The sequence below is a fragment of the Ochlerotatus camptorhynchus genome, unplaced genomic scaffold (genome assembly GCF_037179485.1).
Source record: "Ochlerotatus camptorhynchus isolate MF236.1 unplaced genomic scaffold, CSIRO-AGI_Acam_v1.1 ptg000503l, whole genome shotgun sequence".
Classification (NCBI taxonomy): domain Eukaryota; kingdom Metazoa; phylum Arthropoda; class Insecta; order Diptera; family Culicidae; genus Ochlerotatus; species Ochlerotatus camptorhynchus.
In genome coordinates, this window is record NW_027040988.1 from 4,489,609 (window position 1) to 4,508,986 (window position 19,378).

A 19,378-nucleotide genomic window follows, 5' to 3' on the forward strand; every position below is an offset into this window, starting at 1 on the left:
ATGATCACACGTGACACACAGAAAAATCTCCACAAGCACTTCACTACTCAAATCCAAAGATTTATTCCACTTTCCTGACACAACTTTTATTTTCCCTCTTGTGTCTCCTTACACGCCCCACTTTCTGATAAACTAGGGTCTGGTGGAGCAAGAGTGCCACCTTAACAATGGTACTTTCTATATATGCCAAATAGTGGATATTTATAGGAGTGTGTACATCGTATTGTAAGTTCATATCATTGCCTTCATAAATCAGTAGTGTAATGCAAATTAAATCTCGTCAAAAGCTATTTACGATTGTTTCAAAATGTCATCTCAAATCTCAAAAATTGTTTTGAAACTGCCATGGGGCAAGAGTGCCAACACACACAACACACAAAATAATCGTTTTTGAAATAAAAAAAATCATTGATAGAATTAAAAGTTTTCGTTGGTTATTTTTGGTAGAAAGCGGTTAGCTTTCAAACTAAAAGTCAGCCAACTGTCAAATCAAAAGTAGTCCCCCCACAACTTTTAAAAGTTTAAACTTTCAAAATGAATTGTACTACTGTCAAATCAAAGGCATCACAGTGTTGAAATTAAATGCGGATTATTTTTGTTCCGAAACAAGCTTTTAACATGAAAGCACCGACAAACCGACATGACACTTAATTCTGACTTATGTCCGAAAATCGTAAACGGTCGATTTAAATGTGCATGATTTTTTGATCTAGATAAAAATATTTTTTCCAGAATGGATCAAACACGAACCAATTTATAACTTTTGCATGCGGGTTCATGGCTTAGCTAAATATTTCCCGCGAACAGAGAGCCAGATGTCAGTAGTGTGCTCTGGTCAGACATTTTATTGTTTTTGCTATGGTCATTCATGTCGGTTTGTCGGTGATGAAAGTTCATTACTGTTACACTAATATGTACCATTTTGATTAAAAAAAAACAATATTTTCAGCTTAAAAACCAGCATTTTCAATCATAACAACAAAAATTTTCATTTTAAATTCTATTGATTATCGAATTCCTATTTTTGTGATTCAATTTAAAGTGTTTTTTTACAGTTAACATGATGTTTATTAGATTGTTTTTATAGTTAGATAGACGCTGTAGTCAGATTTTGAAGTGAGTTTGACTAGTGATGATTTCTTGGGTCCCGATTCCTCCGGAATCTTTAAAAACCATGCTGCCTTCAAATACAGTCATTATCCGTCGTAGGCTCCAAAAAAACTTATTCCTTGTCAAACTCGTTTCGTGTGACCTTTTCGGATTCAGCGTTACCTCACTACGTCGCTATTGGCAAGGTTCGGCTGCCTGTACGTCTGTTTGTACCTCGGGTAATGAACTGCTCGAAATGTAAACAACTTGGCGAGCAGCGTCAAGAGCGCCCTTGCGGTGCTCCTCCAAAATGCGTGTACTGCAAGGAGAGCCTGCATACCCTGATTGACTGCCCGATGTATAAACCGCAGGGATACAAAATTAAGCGGTCTCTGCAAGCTCGCTCCAAGAGAGCAATAGCAGAACTCTTGAAGAATACCCCTTCATCTTCTCAGACCACTCCAAAAAACGGTAACACTTTTTCCATTTTGCCAGTTGATGATCTAGACTCTGACTTAGAGGTGGGTGACGGTAGTCCGTTTGTCTTTAAAGAGAATTCGAGAAAACGAGCCAAAAACGAGCCAAAAACACATCACCGAAAAGCCTCGCAAGGCCACTCGTACGGAACACCCTTTCACCTTGGAAAAATCAAGAGGTAACGGAAATGCACCGAAACCCATTCCGCCAGGTTTTAAACCTTGTAATTATGACAAGAACTTTCCGTCACTTCCAGGATCATCTAAAAACCCAGATGTCCCAGTTTTTCGGCCAGAACATCAGCTGAATAATCAGCAAGAACATGCCCCCATGTTCACGTTTTCTGGTATTGTGAATAGCTTCTTCAGTATATTCATTGTCTCTGACTCAACGAGGAGCATTATTAATTTAGTGCTGCCAATGGTGAAAACTCTTTTGAATCAACTAGCTTCTAGGTGGTCCTCCCTTGCATCGATCATATCCTTCAATGGATTATTCTCCGAATGAGGTCGGGGATATGACCTCTGTTCTTCAGTGGAACTGTAGAAGCATAGAGGTAACTCTAAGACCAGAAGGTCCCGAAGAAACGAGCTCAACTTTTTGGTTCAGCTCTGGTACTATCTTCGGTCCCATGCTAATCGATTCACCCCTCGAAACATAGGAAAATCCACTAACCCCTCATTTTATCTGTCAAACTTTCATAGCGAATCAAAACAAACATTGTGTAGTACTAGAATTTCGACTAGAATGGGATACGTTAATCATTTGCTTGGGAGCAATAGGCTAGTCAAGTAGTGAGCCAATTTAAAATCGTTAGTTTCGAATTGATTGTTGGTAGAAGTCTTGACACATTTAAATTTTTAGTTTCCACGATTTCAACATTATTCGCCTTGACCGCGCAGATTCGTATGAAGGGGTGCTTCTGGGGATCAACAAGTTCCATTCCTTCAACAGAATCAATCTGCCTTCGGTGACAGGCATTGAAGTTGTCGCATGTCAGGTTAACATTCGAGGTAAATGCCTCAGTATTGCCTCAGTATATCTTCCACCGAGAATTGCGATTTCTCGTCAAAGTTTCTCGGATATCTGCACGGCTATGCCGGAGCCACGGTTGATCTTGGGAGATTTTAACTCTCACGGTATAGGCTGGGGGAACTGTACGACGACAATCGCTCAACATGTGCGACTTCTTCAAAATGACAATTCTGAACACCGGGGAAGCAACACGAGTAGCCAAACCTCCAGCAAACGTAAGCAGATTAGACCTCTCACTTTGTTCGAGTTATCGTTGGATTGCTCGTGGAAAGTAATTCAAGAGCCCTACGGTAGTGATCATTTGCCAATCAAAGTTTCTATTACCAATGGTTCATCTTCTACTCGCTCGGTTGACTTCGCGATCGCGGTTCTTGATGCCAGTCAATCGGTTGAATCACTTCCTCCACTGGACGAGTACTCCTTTCTCGCGCGTCTTATCATCGATTGTGCGCTGCGAGCACAGACGAAACGTGTTCCGGGTGTTTCCGTTCGCAAGCGAACTCCCACTCCGTGGTAAGATATGGATTGGTATGGTTAGGTTGAGGATTTTGAGCGGTACCGTATGCGTGATAATGTTTTCACCATCGTACAAATAAGCTTCCCGTTTCACCTGTGCATACAATGCCTTGGTTTTCTTTACATGCACGTAACCTATAGCTCAAACTGTAGTAGGCTGTGTATAAAAGAAAATGATTTACTTAGTTTGACAGTTGCACCATGACGAAGTGGCAGCGTATTCGTGATTTGTCCCACGCGCAAATGTTGCAAAAAGACATTTCAATCGCCGTGGGAGCATAGAGGTAACTCTAAGACCACTGGTTCCCGAAGAAAATCATTATTATTTTTGGCTCACTCAGTACCAGAACAACGGTCCCAAGCAATCCCAAGCTATTTCACTCACCCCTGCATGTTCTGCATAAATCCACACACCCCAATAGGCTACTCAAGCAGTGAATCAATTTAAAATTGTTAGTTTCCACCCCCTGGTGGGAGTGTCCCGGTGGACCGTCAAAAGGGTTTTAGACCGAAAAAAGAAAGGACAACTATCCGCGAAGGTGGGCACAGGTCGTCCGAAGTCAGCTCGGCTTCCGAGAGTTATCGCTGCTATCAAAAGGAAGATTCGGGTGAATCCAGTGCGTTCCATAAGGAAAATGGCAAAGGAACACGGGATCAGTGACTTTACGGCACGGAAGATTTTAAAGGAAGCTTTGCGGGGTGAAGTCGATTGGATGGAAAAAAAACTCACATGATTACCAACCGCATTCGGGAGCTACGAGTCGAACGATGCAAGAAAATCTTGAACTTTCTTAAGCGAAAAAATCCAGTAATCCTGTTCACCGACGAGAGCATGTTTATCGTCGATCCCGTATCAAATTCCAGAACCGACCGGTATAATAGTTCTCTTCCGGTAAAAGACGTGGCCGACGAGCACAAGAACGTGTATCTGACTAAGCATCCTGTTAGCGTTATGGTGTTTGGATTGGTGACTTCCGATGGCAAAAAATTGACCCGGTGTTCATTCCAGAAGGCGACAAGGTCAACACGGAGGTCTATATCGGGATGTTCTTCCGTGGATCAAAGAACAGTACGGACCTACGGCGTACGGCCAAATGTTGTATTTCAACAAGATGGGGCTCCGTGCCATACCTCGAACCGCAGAAGTGGTTGCAGCAACATCTTCCGTTCTGGGCGAAGGATTTGTGGCCGCCATCCAGCCACAATCTTAATCCGCTGGATTACTCAATATGGCGCGTCATGAAGGCCAAGGCCTGTTCTAAACGCCACCCGAGTACAGCAAGCCTCAGACAAACATTGACCCGTACCTGGAGAGAAATGGATCCAGACTTTATTATTAGAACCTGCCTTGCAGCAAGTGGAAACTCGATCGATGATTAACATAGTTTAATACTCTGAGAATCATCCCCCTTCGAAAAAATAAAAAAAACTCGGAAACGAAATTTTTGAGATTTTTTTTTTAATTTTGACATTGCTTAATGGTACAAACATTATCACGCATACGGTACACCAACGAAGACAAGGAGTTCTCAGACAGTAGGATATTCGGCTTCGCGCGGAAAGTTTGCCCGGATTCGGTGTCGGTTGAAACCAACGTTCGTGATCGTTCGTCGGGTAGTAACGAAATAGATTCCCCGTTATCGATGGTGGAATTCTCACTTGCTCTCCTCTCATGTAACAACTCAGCTCCAGGAATGGATAGAATCAAATTCAAGAGGCAAAGGAACGAGCGACTATCTTGGGTTGCTTTCAACTGAAATTCAACTGGCCTATGCGCAAAAACAGCAAATAGGTTCAGTTTTCTTGGACATTGATTCTGTTTGATTCTGTTTGTATCGATGTCCTTTCGGATATTCTCCACGATAGTGGGCTGTCACCAATTATTATTATGAACAACTATTTGAGCAACTTGTTGTCTGAGACATATATGAGCTTTTCTCATGGAAAAACAACTTCACGAATTAGTTACATGGGTCTCCCCCAGGGTTCATGTTTAAGCCCCCTTCTTTATGATTTTTATGTAAAAAACAGGGGGAACGACACTCATTTGGATGTATTTTTTTCAGTCTAGTAATTACTTGGGATTTTTGGGGAAAAATATAATTGATGGGATTTTTCTGAGTGTGTCCTGTTGACGAAAATAGAGCATGGATAGAAAAAAAATAGATGGGATAGATCAGGGAATGGATGTGATGTGAGGGGTGTTGAAACATTTCAGAGGAATACAAGTCCGAACGCGAAGAGGATAGGTGTAAAAAGAAGAAAAATCTACTGCAATGCAGCGTCCATAAATAACGTGACGCTTAGAGGGGGAAGGGGGTCACCTATATCGTTACAAATTATTACATAGGAGAGGAGTAAAGCTTTCTGTTACGTAACCACGAGAACATTTTGTTTTTTTTTCTTGATGTAAAGTTTGAAAATACAGGTCAAAAAATGCCATCACTAAATCTTGCTTGCAAAATGGATGTTTTAATTTTATATCTTGTGATTTTTGCTCTGCTTAAACTTTTGAAAATCAGGTACTCGATTTTGTTTTTATTTTGATAATAACACAATTACCTAGAGCTTGAGCTTGATTGACCGCCCACGGTTGCTACTCTGTTACTGCCAGATCAGCTGTAATTACACAGAGAACCAATAGACGATGCTTGGGACTAGCAATCATCCTCAATGTGTAAAAACTGGTGATCTTAAATTAGGCAATACCAGCGCCGGCCGCGCTCGAACACAGGTCAAGAAAGGAATGGGAAGGATTGTGTTGACATGACACTCGCTTTGATGGAAGCGGAGAACACCTCTGCACTTCCACGAGGAATCACTGGGATGTTGGATAAGAGGGTTGGGTTTGCAGCAGGGTTCGTTTTGGTAAACGATAAGCTGAATTGATGTCCTAACGATCATATAACGCGAAGGAGCTTGGGACTAAACCCACGGTCTTCTGCTCAGTAAGCAAAAACGTTTGCCACTAGGCAGACGAGCACCTTTTTAATCACCGAGTTGCTGTTATTACCATGTAGTCACATTAACAAATAAAACGATTGACGAATCTTGAATGTGGATGTGCCTGAGATTAGACTCATGATGTTCTGCTCAGTAAGCAAAAACGGTTGCTCTAAGGCCACCGAGCCCCTCATATCACATAATACCGTTGCTCAAATTTGTGTATCCATTCAAACCCGGAACCAACGACAACAACGAGTTTCGCAAAATACACGATACACAAGCGATTTTACCATAAATCTCTTTGATATGTAAGGACCTGGGACCGCGTTTTTCTGCTCAATAAGCAGGCCGCTGTAACCGACGATCTTTCAAATCCGAAAACTAAAAACTACGAAAAAGTACTTAGGCCTTTATTAAGTTCCACTTTCACGCGACGTTCAATGACAGGGTCCTATCCAGGATTACATCTGAAAAATCCAAATCTGGCCAACGCCCATCCTAAACCTAAACCTGTTCTAATCCACCTGAAATGACTATAAGAATACAATTACCTAGAAATAAAAAAGACATACCGGAATGAAAAATTCATTAAATGAGACGACCCCCCCCCCCCAGGGTGTATTTTAGAGCGTTAAGTAATAAATAGAGGGGGATCATTTTCAGTGTTACGTTTTGTTCTGAAGGGAGGGGGGGTCGAAAAACTGACATACATATTGAATTCACAATGAATACACATATACCCCATTCCTCGCTCTCGCTATCTCCTGATTTTTCTCGCTCGAAGTGAACCAATAGGGTACAGCAACCAAAACGGTAACATGGTAGTGGCTATCACGATATCGACCACGTGCTTTGGTCATGTACCCTCCATTGTGTTGCTAGATCCGAGTTATCCGCATCCCTCAGGGCCCGAAGAAAACAACCTTTGCGGCCCGCTAGAGGCGAGCCGAGATCTCGACTAGTTAAATTTAATTTATGTGTTTTTAAAACGGATCGATTTAGCACGGATTTAGTAGTTAGTGTCATCTTGTGTTCTCTCAAGTTGTTAGCTGCCCATCGGTGTACCTCCATGTTTGTTTTTTCATCAGTATGTCGCTTAGTTCGAGATCAAGAGCACATTGCTCGAAAAAACCTTGTGTTCTCAATCCCTATCCTGCCATCCGTTTGTTACAATTTGTTACCCCTAACCTCGAGATAGCCGCGAGTAATCGGCCCCCACTTTACTAACGTAAGTTTTAAGTAATTTTGTAACGTAAAGCTACGGCAAATGAGCGTGGAAAAATAAACATATTATAAAAAAAAAACTATGTAAATAGTAACTTCACACATGAAGTTATATAAACATGATTAGTTAAAGTAATAAACAAAATGCTGTCATAAGTTTCAGACTCCGAATACTAGCGGCGTGGTTTTACAGTGAAACCTGCGTCCAACTTTTATATTAACCAGACTTTATGTGAGATGACAGCTTATCATCGAGCTGAGTAAAATGATTATAGAAGGGTGTTTTATAAACGGTACACCGATAATAATAATAGATTGTTCGATGTGCTGCTGTCCTACTTCCAATAAGCCACTAAGATCATTAGAAAAATAATGTTGAATATCACACTTCGTTGAAAGAACTTTCAATGGATAATCAATTCAAAAAATCGAACCTGCACTGTAACAAAACCACACAATCAAGAACGTCGGAAGAAAGTAAAAGCCTGGTCATTTTTCGAACACGAACAAGTTTGTTGATTTTCTAAATATGCCATTGTATGGATGCGATGTGATGTAGGCATGCCTATATAACGCATTTCTTATCCCGCACGGTCAGTTCTGAAACGAAAGCCGAGTGTTTTAAATCTAAGTTCGCAACAGAGCGTTGGCGGTTGAAGATTAGTGCGCGTGTGAACAATCCGTTGTGTTCGGTGTATTGTCTAATCACTTGTTTTATTTTTTTTTACTTTACTGGAACAATGTTTCTATTTTCGTTGATTGGGATCTGTGCCGTTATCTATTATGTAATACAATTTATGGTGTTCTATTTCTTGGACTCAGACTTTGAGCTGTATTTGCTTTCGAAGCTAGGCAAACCTGTTGGTAAATGTGTATTACTTCGTGTGGGAGATTGTATTCTAATGATCTTTTTTATACATTTAAGAATCTCTTCGTGGTAAGGTGGTATGGATAACGGGAGCCTCGAGCGGCATTGGTCGCGATCTCGCCATTATTTTGGCAAAGCATAGCGTCCGGTTGTGTCTCTCGTCCCGAAAACAATCCGAACTGATGAAAGTGAAGAAAGATTGCTTGGACGCTTCCCGCGGATATTTGCACAGCAACGACATTTTCGTAATGCCGATGGACATGCTCGAGATCGAAAGCCACCAGAAGTACTTCGATAACGTCATCGATCACTTCAAGACGCTAGACATTCTGGTCAACAATGCTGGTCGTTCTCAGCGCGCTGAATGGAACACCATTCAGCTGAAGGTTGACCGGGAGTTGTTCGAGCTGGATGTATTCGCCGTTGTCAACATGTCCCGGATTGCGTTGAATTATTTCGTAACGAATGGGCTGCAAGGTCACATTGCCGTGACTAGTAGCGTCACAGGACTGGTCGGTTTCCCCAACTCAGCTACCTACACTGCGGCGAAGCATGCTTTGCATGTAAGTATACGGGGCTTAACCTAAGTTAGTTTGGTAATAAATTAGAAAACCTGTTCGCTTCGAATGATCACGGCCGGTGCCAAAACAAACAGGGTTGATGTTTTGCCAGCGATTGAATTCCTTCATTATATATTAGCATGCATGGTTATCAACCAGTTGTTGTGCAGTAAACATTTATTTTGTCATTTTGATGGCTCGTTCTTTGATTGTTGCTATCACGCGTAGAGATGTTCCAGGTATAATGATGACATAAGAATGGGAATTTTTGTATGAGCTTAAGTGCGAAAAACAGCGTTGAACACTTCTTGTGTTCATGACAGCTATTTGGCCTTTTCCTTGAAAAGTTGTAAAAGACTTATCTAGGGTTGTTGATATCGGTTTTATGTTGTACTTATTCAAGTATATGATCATTGGCACACCAGGACATGTTCTGAGTGTCACTTTGCTAGTGGCACTAATATGCCTTGAACCAAGCATCCGGGAACGGATACAAATTCAAGAACAAGATCTATGGCTGTTATGTTAAGTGTTTGAGTACACTTTGATGTCCCCGAGAGAACAAACTAAATACATAGATCATGAAACACATCAGGCCATATTAGATCCGCATATTATTGAAAAGAAAGCATCGCAGTCAGGCTTGAGAATTTTCCATTTTCAAAATTCCATTTTTGTAAATAAGAAGAGAAAATATCTAAACTTTTCTGCAGTCTGCTGTAAATAACATGAAGACTTCTTCCTTTAGCGGAAATGCCTGTGTCATCAGCGAACAAAGATTTGTAGCAACACTGAGACAAACCAGGGAGGTCCGAAGTGAGGCCCAAGAATGCTACCCTGAAGAACTCCTGCTCTAACAGGTAGTCGATTAGATTTGGAATTTTGATAAATTACCTGCAGAGTTCTGTCAGTTAAATAATTTTGAACTGATTTCATAATATAAAGTGGAAAATTAAACTTTTTCAATTTAGCAATGAGTTCGTATTGATGTGAAGCATCATTCTATTCAAAATTATCTTTTCAAAAAGTTTACTTATTGAAGAAAGCAAACTTATTGGACGGTAGCTAGAAGCTTCAGCTGGATTTTTATCCGGCTTCAAAATTGGAACAACTTTAGCATTTTTCGATTTATCAGGAAAGTATGTCAAATGGAAACATCTGTTAAATAATTTTACCAAGAAAGACAAGGTACTCTCTGGGAGTTTTTTGATGAGGATATAGAAAATTCCATCATCACCTGGAGCTTTCATATTTTGAAACTTTTTAGTACTAGACCTTACTTCGTCCAAATCAGTTCCCCAGGAATCGTCAAAAATATTTTCCCGAGAGAAAATATTCAGATAATCCCGAGCAACCCAAAGAGATTCTCAATAGGACTAGTTTAGACCCAAACTGAAATTATGGGAACTCTTGAATTGCTTAGCAAGTTTCTGAGCTTTTTCCAAATTTGTGATCCAAATTTTACCACCTTCTTAAAGCGCTGAAATTGGCTTTTGAGGTTTTTTTTCAAAATTTTTGTGAGTTTCCAAAAGGGTTTGGAACTCGGGTCTAATTTAGAAAGATTATTTTCAAAAGTTTTGTTCCTCAGAGCAGAGAATCGCTTTTTAATTTGTTTTTGCAAATCCCGCCAGATAACTTTCATGGCAGGATCTCGTGTTCTTTGATATTGTCTCCTACGGACATTTTTAAGATGGATCAAGAGCTGAAGATCGTCGTCTATTATAATTGAATCGAATTTAACCTCGCATTTTGGTACTGAGGCAGCTCTTGTTTCAACTATAGAAGTAGTCAGAGATTCAAGAGCATAATTAATTTCATCTTTGGTTTGCAAAGGAATGTTTGGATCGAAGTTATATTCCATAAATGTTCGATACTGCTCCCAATCCTCTATGGTATTTGAAAGTAGAGCTGTTGGAATTAGAAATTATTTCTTGGGATATTTCAAAAGTTACTGGAAGGTGATCAGAACCGAAGTCAGCATGGGTAACCAATTGGCTACAAAGTTGACATGAATCAGTTAAGACCAAATCAATAGTGGAGGGATTTCTTGCAGAAGAAAAGCATGTTGGGCTGTTTGGATATTGAATAGTGTAATAACCTGCAGAACAATCATCAAACAGAATATTACCATAGAGGTAACTCTAAGACAAGTAGGTCCCGAAGAAACGTGCTCAACTTTTTGGCTCACCTCTGGTACTATTTTCGGTCCCAAGCTTGTCGAATCACCCCTCGAAACATAGGAAAAACCAATAACCCCTCATTTTATCTATCAAACTTTCATAGCGAATCAAAACAAACATTGCGTAGTACTAGAATTTCGACTAGAATAGGGTACGTTAATCGTTTGCTTGGGACCAATAGGCTACTAAAGTGGTGAGCCAATTTAAAATCGTTAGTTTCGTATTGATTGTTGATATTACCATTGGAATTGCTTTGAGCATTATTCCATGAGCGGTGTTTTGCATTAAAGTCACCAATAATGAAGAATTCAGACCTATGACGGGTAAGTTTCTGAAGGTCACCCTTGAGAAAATTCTTTTGCTGGCCTACGCATTGGAATGGCAAATAGGCAGCCATAAACGTAAGTTGTCCAAATTTTGTTTCAACAGAAACTCCCAAAGTTTCAAAAACTTTGGTTTCAAATGAAGAAATAATTTTATGTTTTATTCGTCTATGAACAATGATGGCAACGCCACCACAGGGTCCATCAAGACAATCATTTCTATAAATGAAATAATTTGCGTCCTTCTTAACCTTATGGTCAGGTTTAAGGAACGTTTCAGTTATAACGGCAATATGCACGTTATGAACTCTCAAAAAGTTAAATAGTTCGTCTTCATTATCTTTAAGAGAGCGAGCATTCCAATTTAAAATATTTAATGCTTTAAAATCCATTACTGAATTTTAAAGTCATGACAATATCATTTGCAAATTTCACTCCAGTTTGAATAGCATCAAACATGGAGTTAGATTTAAGCATATCAGAAATCATGTCAATTAATGATTTCTGTAAAAATTCCAATTTAGGGGCAGTAATGCTTCCTAAGTCAAAATTGTCAAAATTTCCGTTAGAATTACGTTGATTAGTATTTTGATTTCTACCCGCTGCAATAGCAGCATAGGTAGCTCCATTAACTCGCTGAACATTGTTAGCAGCGAGGGGAGTAGGTACAGATGAAACATTTGAAGCAGGGGTGATATTTGTACCTACGGGCAGTCTTGTAAGCGGTCACGGTAATCGACACATTTTCTGTGATAATTGACTGCCTTTGCCTCCGAAACTTGCAAAACAAGCTATCATAGTACAGTACCAAACTAAAATGTCGTATGACAGGCTCTGTCATACGACACTGTCGCCGAAGACCGTCACGAATGTATGTATTTTAGTTTTTCTCATAATAAGAGCTGCTGATGGTGTGCTTGTGTGAATTCTGAAAATAACAAGCAATGATGTTCTAGTAATAATATTTCTGATCAGAAATGGTTTAATTTACACCAAATTGAGGAATTACAACGAAATCACACATGTCATATGATAGCTATTTTGATAATTTTCTTTTAGCTCGAATGTTATTCTACCGCTCGTGTTGTGTGAGAGAGACGACGGTAGAGCATGAGTGTTCGAATACAAACAGATTGTCGCGCACGACAACGAAGCGAGTGTAGTAAAAAACGTCAACTGTTTCAACCCCTGCCTACGGGTACGAATGTAGAATTTGTTCCTCGCTGACCGTTGTTAACAGCAGATGAATTTGTACCTGGTCGGAAACGTGGAGCGTTTCCTACCTGTCACTTAGAACGAGATTGTAGGATCGCTTTGCGAGTCTTACATTCCCAAAAATTGGATTTGTGGTTTTCACCACAATTTGAACATTTAAATTTCTTAGGATCTTCCTTCACAGGACAGTCGTCCTTTGCGTGAGAGGAATCACCACAATTCATGCATTTAGCTGGCATGTAGCAATTTTTAGTTCCGTGACCCCATCCCTGGCACTTACGGCACTGAGTGAGGTTTTGGAAATTTCCTCCAGTCTTCCTGAAGTGTTCCCACTTCACTCGGACATGGAGCATAAGGCTAGCTTTTTCTAAGGCCTTAAGGTTGTTTAGTTCACTAGACTAGAAGTGAACTAAATAAAAATCATTAGAAATCCCATTGCGCGAATCGCCAGGACGGAATTTCATTTTCATTTTGATTACTTGGAGTGGCACAACTCCAAGTAATTTTGCCAGTTCATCTTTGATCTGATCCAGGGATTCACCACTGGGCAGTCCTTTCATGACAACCTTGAACACACGTTCAGTTTTGGTGTCGTAAGTAAAAAATTTGTGCTTCTTCTCAGTAAGATACTTGAGAAGACATTTAAATCCGTCCAAGGTTTCAGCCAATACACGGCATTCACCCGGACGTCCAATTTGTAGTGAAAACTTAACTTTCACGAAATTCAAAAGTTCCATGCGAAGAACATGGAAATCGGAAATGGTTATCACAATAGGGGGAATCTTTTCCTTCTTGGCATTAAGCCGGGAAAGTTTACTAGAATTTTTCTTGGATGATGGATCATTCTCATCATCCGTGAGCAAATCAAATTGATTACTCAAATTAATTTCATCAGAAGGGGGGTCAAGAGTTTGCCCCTTTCTTTTGCGTTTAGGCGCCATGGCGGCAGTAATTTTTTATCCAAATCGACTTCCAAGCAGATTTCTATAAGAATCTGAAGGATCGAAGAGGAATTTTCCAAATTGATATCCAAGAAGGATTACCTCGGGTAGGGTCCAAACAAGGATCGAAGAGGAATAAAGTTGAACAAGGTAGAAAATTTTTACAGGTTGAGCACTGAAAAGTGCTGTTTAAATTTATTGTAGCTTTAGGCAGTAGTAACACTTCCTTCAGCAAAAAGCAAATAGATCCGCACGGCAAGAGAGTACGATGCGGACTGATTAGCGCATCTATGTTTTTTGTTTTATCACAACGAGTACAAGTGTAGGCAAAAATTCTATAGACTAAAAATACACATTTCATGGTGTTTTCAACCGTGCATGCTATTTTACTATGATTTGTTGCCCTGGGTTTTGCTATGGACTTTAGTAAATTTTACTGTAACTAATAGTGGTTTTTGCTATGCTCTGTATTTTTTACTAAGGCAATGGCATGGTAGGTATATAGTGTTTTTTAATTCATAAAAAAATCTATTTTTTCCATTATAATTTAAATACAAATAAAAACGATCAACAATCATTCTTGGCAGTGAGTCACTTTGACTCATTCGTATGAAGAATTTTTTTAAAGCGTAAGTTACTCATGCGCTGAGTAACCTAAGCTTTAAGAAAATTTTCCATACAGATGAGTAAAAGTGACTCACAAATGAGTAAAAGTTAATCACTGAGTTAGTTTTGTTTTCAGTGTACAACGCAATGAACACCCCTGTTTATCACTAAGCAGTCAAACGATGACTGCACCCTAATAAAAATTGTATGGTTAATTTGCTTAACGACGTGTTCTGGGTATCATCCAAACCATTTGTGGAATAGTTCAATGATTTGGGTTATCGTTCGTTTATGGTTATTTTTATTAGAGCAGTCAAACTTTATACGTTTCCCTTACTTAAGCATTTAGATTAGCATTTTATGCCCCTCCTTTATATGTATTTTGTTGATGTAGGTGAATGAATAGTGTGCGGTCGAAGGAAGAAAATGTATGGGAAATTTGAATATTTCCATGTTTCTTCATTGTTAACTATTTAAATATTTAACAATTATAATGTGAGACATACCAAGCAAATTTCATAACACTGGTGAACCGATCGACATACAAATAATCAAAATCCATTGATTATTGGCCAAGTTATTAGCATTCCAAGTCTGACAAATTTTCGTTGCATTTTACTGAATTGGCAACCTTAACGAGAGACGTAGCCCTACGTCAAAAAGTAACGAAAACGGGACATAATGAATATTAAAAAAATTAAAGAGTGGAGTTAGAGTGTCGATGAAAGGGATTGAAAGCCATAATGAGGTTTCGTTTCAACTCGATAATCGACGTTACTTTCATTGAAAGTAATGACGAGAAAATCCACAGTCTCCGCTTCGTTCTAAGCGTGCTTCTTCTTCACTTTCGTTTCTGCTTCACCTAGCTAGACGGTGATATAGAAATGATCCGTTGAATATGAGTTCATTTTAGAGCTTCAAAAATGTAGAACCCTGATTACAACATCTAATGATTTCATAATACCGAAAATCATTTTTTATAGCAACTGAGTGGAAGCAACCGTAGTTTGAGGAAGATTTTTGTCGACAATTTATTCAACATTTTTGCAACACTTTTTTTGCATTACAATCCAAGATGGCGAAAAAGGTTGGTTAATTTACTTTTTGTTGAAAAATGGGACTTAAAAGTGACCTGCTTCAAAAAAGAGTCAGTCACTAAAAAGCTACCCGCTGTCAGCCTTACAATTTCCAGAATACCTTTCTGAAGCTGTGATCAAACACATTTAATATTGAATTCACATTTCACATTAAATTCACAATTCATGTTTCAAGTCTAGTTAATGTTAAAGGAATACAAAACTACAAGGGACAGCCCTATGGGGTTGTACGGAATGGTGACGTAGGACTACGTGGCCTTATAGAATAAATCTCATTTATTAATTGCAACAGGAGCTTGTGTTTTGTGAAGGAATAGGAATTTGAGCGGGGTTCTCTCTGTTTATACTCTTTAGTATGACGCGCTTGACATAGATGACCCACAGCGACTCACGAAAAGCTACTGATTCCGATCAATAGCGGTGCAGCTTCTTCCTCTTTCTATGGATGCTTAGGTGGGCTGCAGCCACTGCTTGCAGGCAGCATTTCGTTGTGTACTGGAGAACACCACCACTCACCACGCGGTGATTGAATAATCACTGTTTGGTGTGACCAGTTGGAATTCAGCTTTGAAATCTGAGTTAGGGAAAAAGATTCTCGCAGCCAATCGGTGATAATTTTAATAAGCATAGCAACAGTTGTACCCCAGCAAACCACAAATCGTATAAGGATGTTCGTTTAAAATCGTATAAATATCCAAATCAAGTTGAAGTAGTATAAGATGCAATTCCAAATTGGTTGAAATTGTTTAAGATGAAAAATTATGATTCAATTATAATCCTCTTTACGAGATTATAAATGAGTTCGTTTGGTCAATAAGGAATTATTTAACGCGTTCTATTTTGAAAAAAGATGATGATATTATATATGTGTACATAAGATCAGTTTCAGTCATATTGTCAAAACAAAATATTGGACCATAACAAACAAAAAGTAACAGCCAATTGTTGCCAATATTCATAAACTTCATCACATTCAGTCAATGACTATAGGAATTTACTATGGAGCGAGTAAGCCCGTGGATGCTGATGAATTTTTGTCACCGATGATACAAGAGCTCCTGCTACTTTTGGATTCTTGAGTACTTAATGCATGGCGAACCGGGTCGATTACTAGAAAAGTTGAATGGAATTTCTAAGAAAAGCAAGAAATTTCAGCACAGCTCATTGTAAACATTGAGGTTTCCAAGTGAAATTCATCGTCGTATGCGCTCATTGGACCATATATCTCTTTAGATGGGTTTGGAGTACATAATTTCTCACAACTACACCTACATAGTTCTGCTCAAATATCACCTACCTTCCAGATATTATGAGCACTTCACACCAACCAAACAAACCCAAATTTGTACTCATTGCTGTTTCTCTGGGAACCATGTTTGTTCCAAATTAAATTAGTTCATTACGAGTCACATTAATGTACAGTTGAAGTTAAATAAGACAATAAGTCATATATCATGCAGAACAATATTGTATAATGCAATTTGCATTGTTCTAAACAGTTTCAGCTAGAGGAGGAAGGATATCATAAAATACACCAGATCGAATTAGATTTAATCACGTATACAAGCGAGGCATCATAATTTGAAATTTATTGCTCCGAATATACGTGTTCATATGCCAGCGAGGATTACAGCAGGACTACGGAACTAAAGATCTTTGGTTCGAAACTAGGTGTTGCAGGTAATATTGACTTTAAGCTTTGAATATGTTCATCATTTCAAAAGATAACTCATTATATTTCAATTTCCAACTTTTATTCAAACCAGTATCACCAGATACCACCAACTATAGAAAATTAAAGGTTTATTTAAAAGGTATTTTTTATGCTTTTTGCTTTTGGAGATGTAATTTGAAAGTCGTACAAATAACATTTTAAATAAGTTATTGGCATATACAAAATCATATTAGATGCAAAATAAAGTTATACATGGAGTTGTAGAAAGTACCCTATTGAATCATATGAAATCATACAAAGTAGACTTATTTTTCCACATGCACGTATATGGCCTCCATATTTGTACGTATAGTTGAATTCTATGCACTTTATACGATTTATGTTTACCGAATAAAGATTCACATAGCAGAGTAACAATTCAGTAATGTGAACAAAATTGTTGGCTGGGACATTCGTTAAATTTTCATCATTTTGAAAAATGAAAAAGTCTTAATTTTAACAGATTTGTAGAAAAAAATCCTATCGATTGGCGTATTAGGAATTGAAATCCATCATATCTGGATCAAAATCACTTTCATGCCACGACCGACTTTGGTTTTTGAAATCACACCCCCAATGTTACTTTAAAGTACATTGTATGTTAGATTTAAACATATCTAGATAGAGCTGAAATTAGACGCAACAGCTTTTGTAAACAATGACTTCTCTCGATGATTTTTAGGAATTCAAGGCACGCCCACGCAAATTAACATTACCGTCGGGTAGAGGAAGTCTTACCCTACCTGATGGTGATGTTGATTTGCGTGGGCGAGCCTTGACTTTCAAGACATCATCGAAAGAAGTCATTGTTTACAAAAGCTGTTACGCCCTAATTCCAGCTCTATCTTGATATGGGAACTGACATCCGATTGATGACCTTGACAAATATCCAAAAAATACTCTTTTACAAATTTATGGTGGTCCTGAAAAGGACCGTTTTGCCGTGATGGTTGAGTAATGCTGAGCTATTAGGTTGTTAAACACAGATAAGGCTGCTGAGCTGTATGTTGTTTGGAATGAGGGTGACGCGCTTGGCATAGATGGCCCACAGCGACTCTCGAAGAGCTACTGAGAACAATATTCAACGCCACGCGCCGAAAGCACTGCTGCTGCTGCAGCTGATGCCGACGACCGGACACCACCACCGGAACTGAATCAGATTAGCGGTTGAGGTCAGCCATGGTAGCTAGCTGCTTGCGGGGAGCCTTTCGTTGTGTACTGGAGAACACCACGCGGTGATTGAATAAACAACGATTGGTGAGACCGGATGGAATTCAACTTTGAATTCTGTGTTAGGGCAATTGCTTTTCGCAGGCAATCGGTGATAATTTTAATTATCAAAGCAACAATTGCACATTCGTGCAATTTTCAATAGTTACGTTTTGAAAAATGATCAAGTCTTAAATTTAACAGATGAGTAGAAATATATCTGATCGATTGGTGATAAAATTATTGAAATTTGTCCAGGGGCAGCTGAGTTATTAACGTTCAAAGTCTTTCATAATTTTGTTACATGTTCCATTTTCGGTTTTCACAAAGTGAACCGCCATATAGAAATCACAGACGTACTCGTAGGTCAAAAAAAGTTAATGGCAAATTAATATGCCATGACTTTAAAATAATTAAATTCTATTTCACTAGTTACTTGTCCAGATCATCTTATTTTACATGATGATTCTAAGCATTCACAAAAATATTGAAGTAACATGAAATTTCAGTGAGAAATACCATGGTGAATTATTGCAATGTGTACAGTAACGACCTGATTTTTGTCAGTCCCCTTTTTTAAAATATTTTATAATGTTCTGCGAAACCGATGCTTTCTTCCAGTGATTTTAAAGCACCAAAGTATACCTTAAACATCCATCTTGAAGACAAAGATTTAGAATTACGGTTATGTTAACTTAATTAAAGATAAAAGCCTGATGCACGGAGGGGCTGACAAAATCGGGCCATTACTCTATCACTAAGATACATAATGCCCTATTCTTTTAGGGATACTTCGAGACTCTCCAGAACGAAGGATTCGGTATTGATGTAACCATTTTCTGCCCGGGACCCACGGCCACCAATTTTCTTCAGGAATGCTTCACCAGTACGTCCGGAGAGGTAAGTCCACATCTAAAGATATTTTTTCCCCTCAATTATTGTTTGATTCCAAAGAAATTCAGCAAACCAGTCAACGCTGACGATCGCCGACTGACCAGTGAACGGTGTGCCGAATTGTACGCAATTGCCTTGGCCAACAAAACTCCCCTCAGCTGGGCCGGAACAAGGCCGATGAATTTCATTTTCTACATCGGTTGTTACTATCCGAATGTGAAAAGATGGTAGGATGGATTTACGTTTTGGTGTGACTGGTTTAACTCATTTTTTCTTTGTTTTTATTTTTAGTTTGATTAACACACTAGGAATGGCGAACATCGATCGACTGAGAAATGGCCGTCCGCTTGGATCAAATTAAGTAGTTAGGTTAAGTTTTTAATGATTGAAGAGTAGGTTTAAGTTTTTTCAATGATTTCTCAACTTCTAAATAAAACAAGTCTATGGAGGTGGTTGATTTTTGCCTTAGATTAAGGTTCAATTA

At 38.9% G+C, this 19,378-nt stretch overlaps 1 protein-coding gene across 1 annotated transcript; it reads left to right on the forward strand.

Moving 5' to 3' along the window:
- Nucleotides 1-7,922: 7,922 nt before the first annotated feature.
- LOC135712755 (dehydrogenase/reductase SDR family member 7-like) lies at nt 7,923-19,287 on the forward strand. The gene is made up of 5 exons (XM_065235810.1): nt 7,923-8,151; nt 8,213-8,718; nt 18,787-18,900; nt 18,955-19,121; nt 19,186-19,287. The coding sequence occupies exons 1-5, from the start codon at nt 8,028-8,030 to the stop codon at nt 19,253-19,255; spliced, it is 981 nt and encodes a 326-aa protein (XP_065091882.1). The 5' UTR covers nt 7,923-8,027; the 3' UTR covers nt 19,256-19,287.
- The last annotated feature ends 91 nt before the right edge of the window (nt 19,288-19,378 follow it).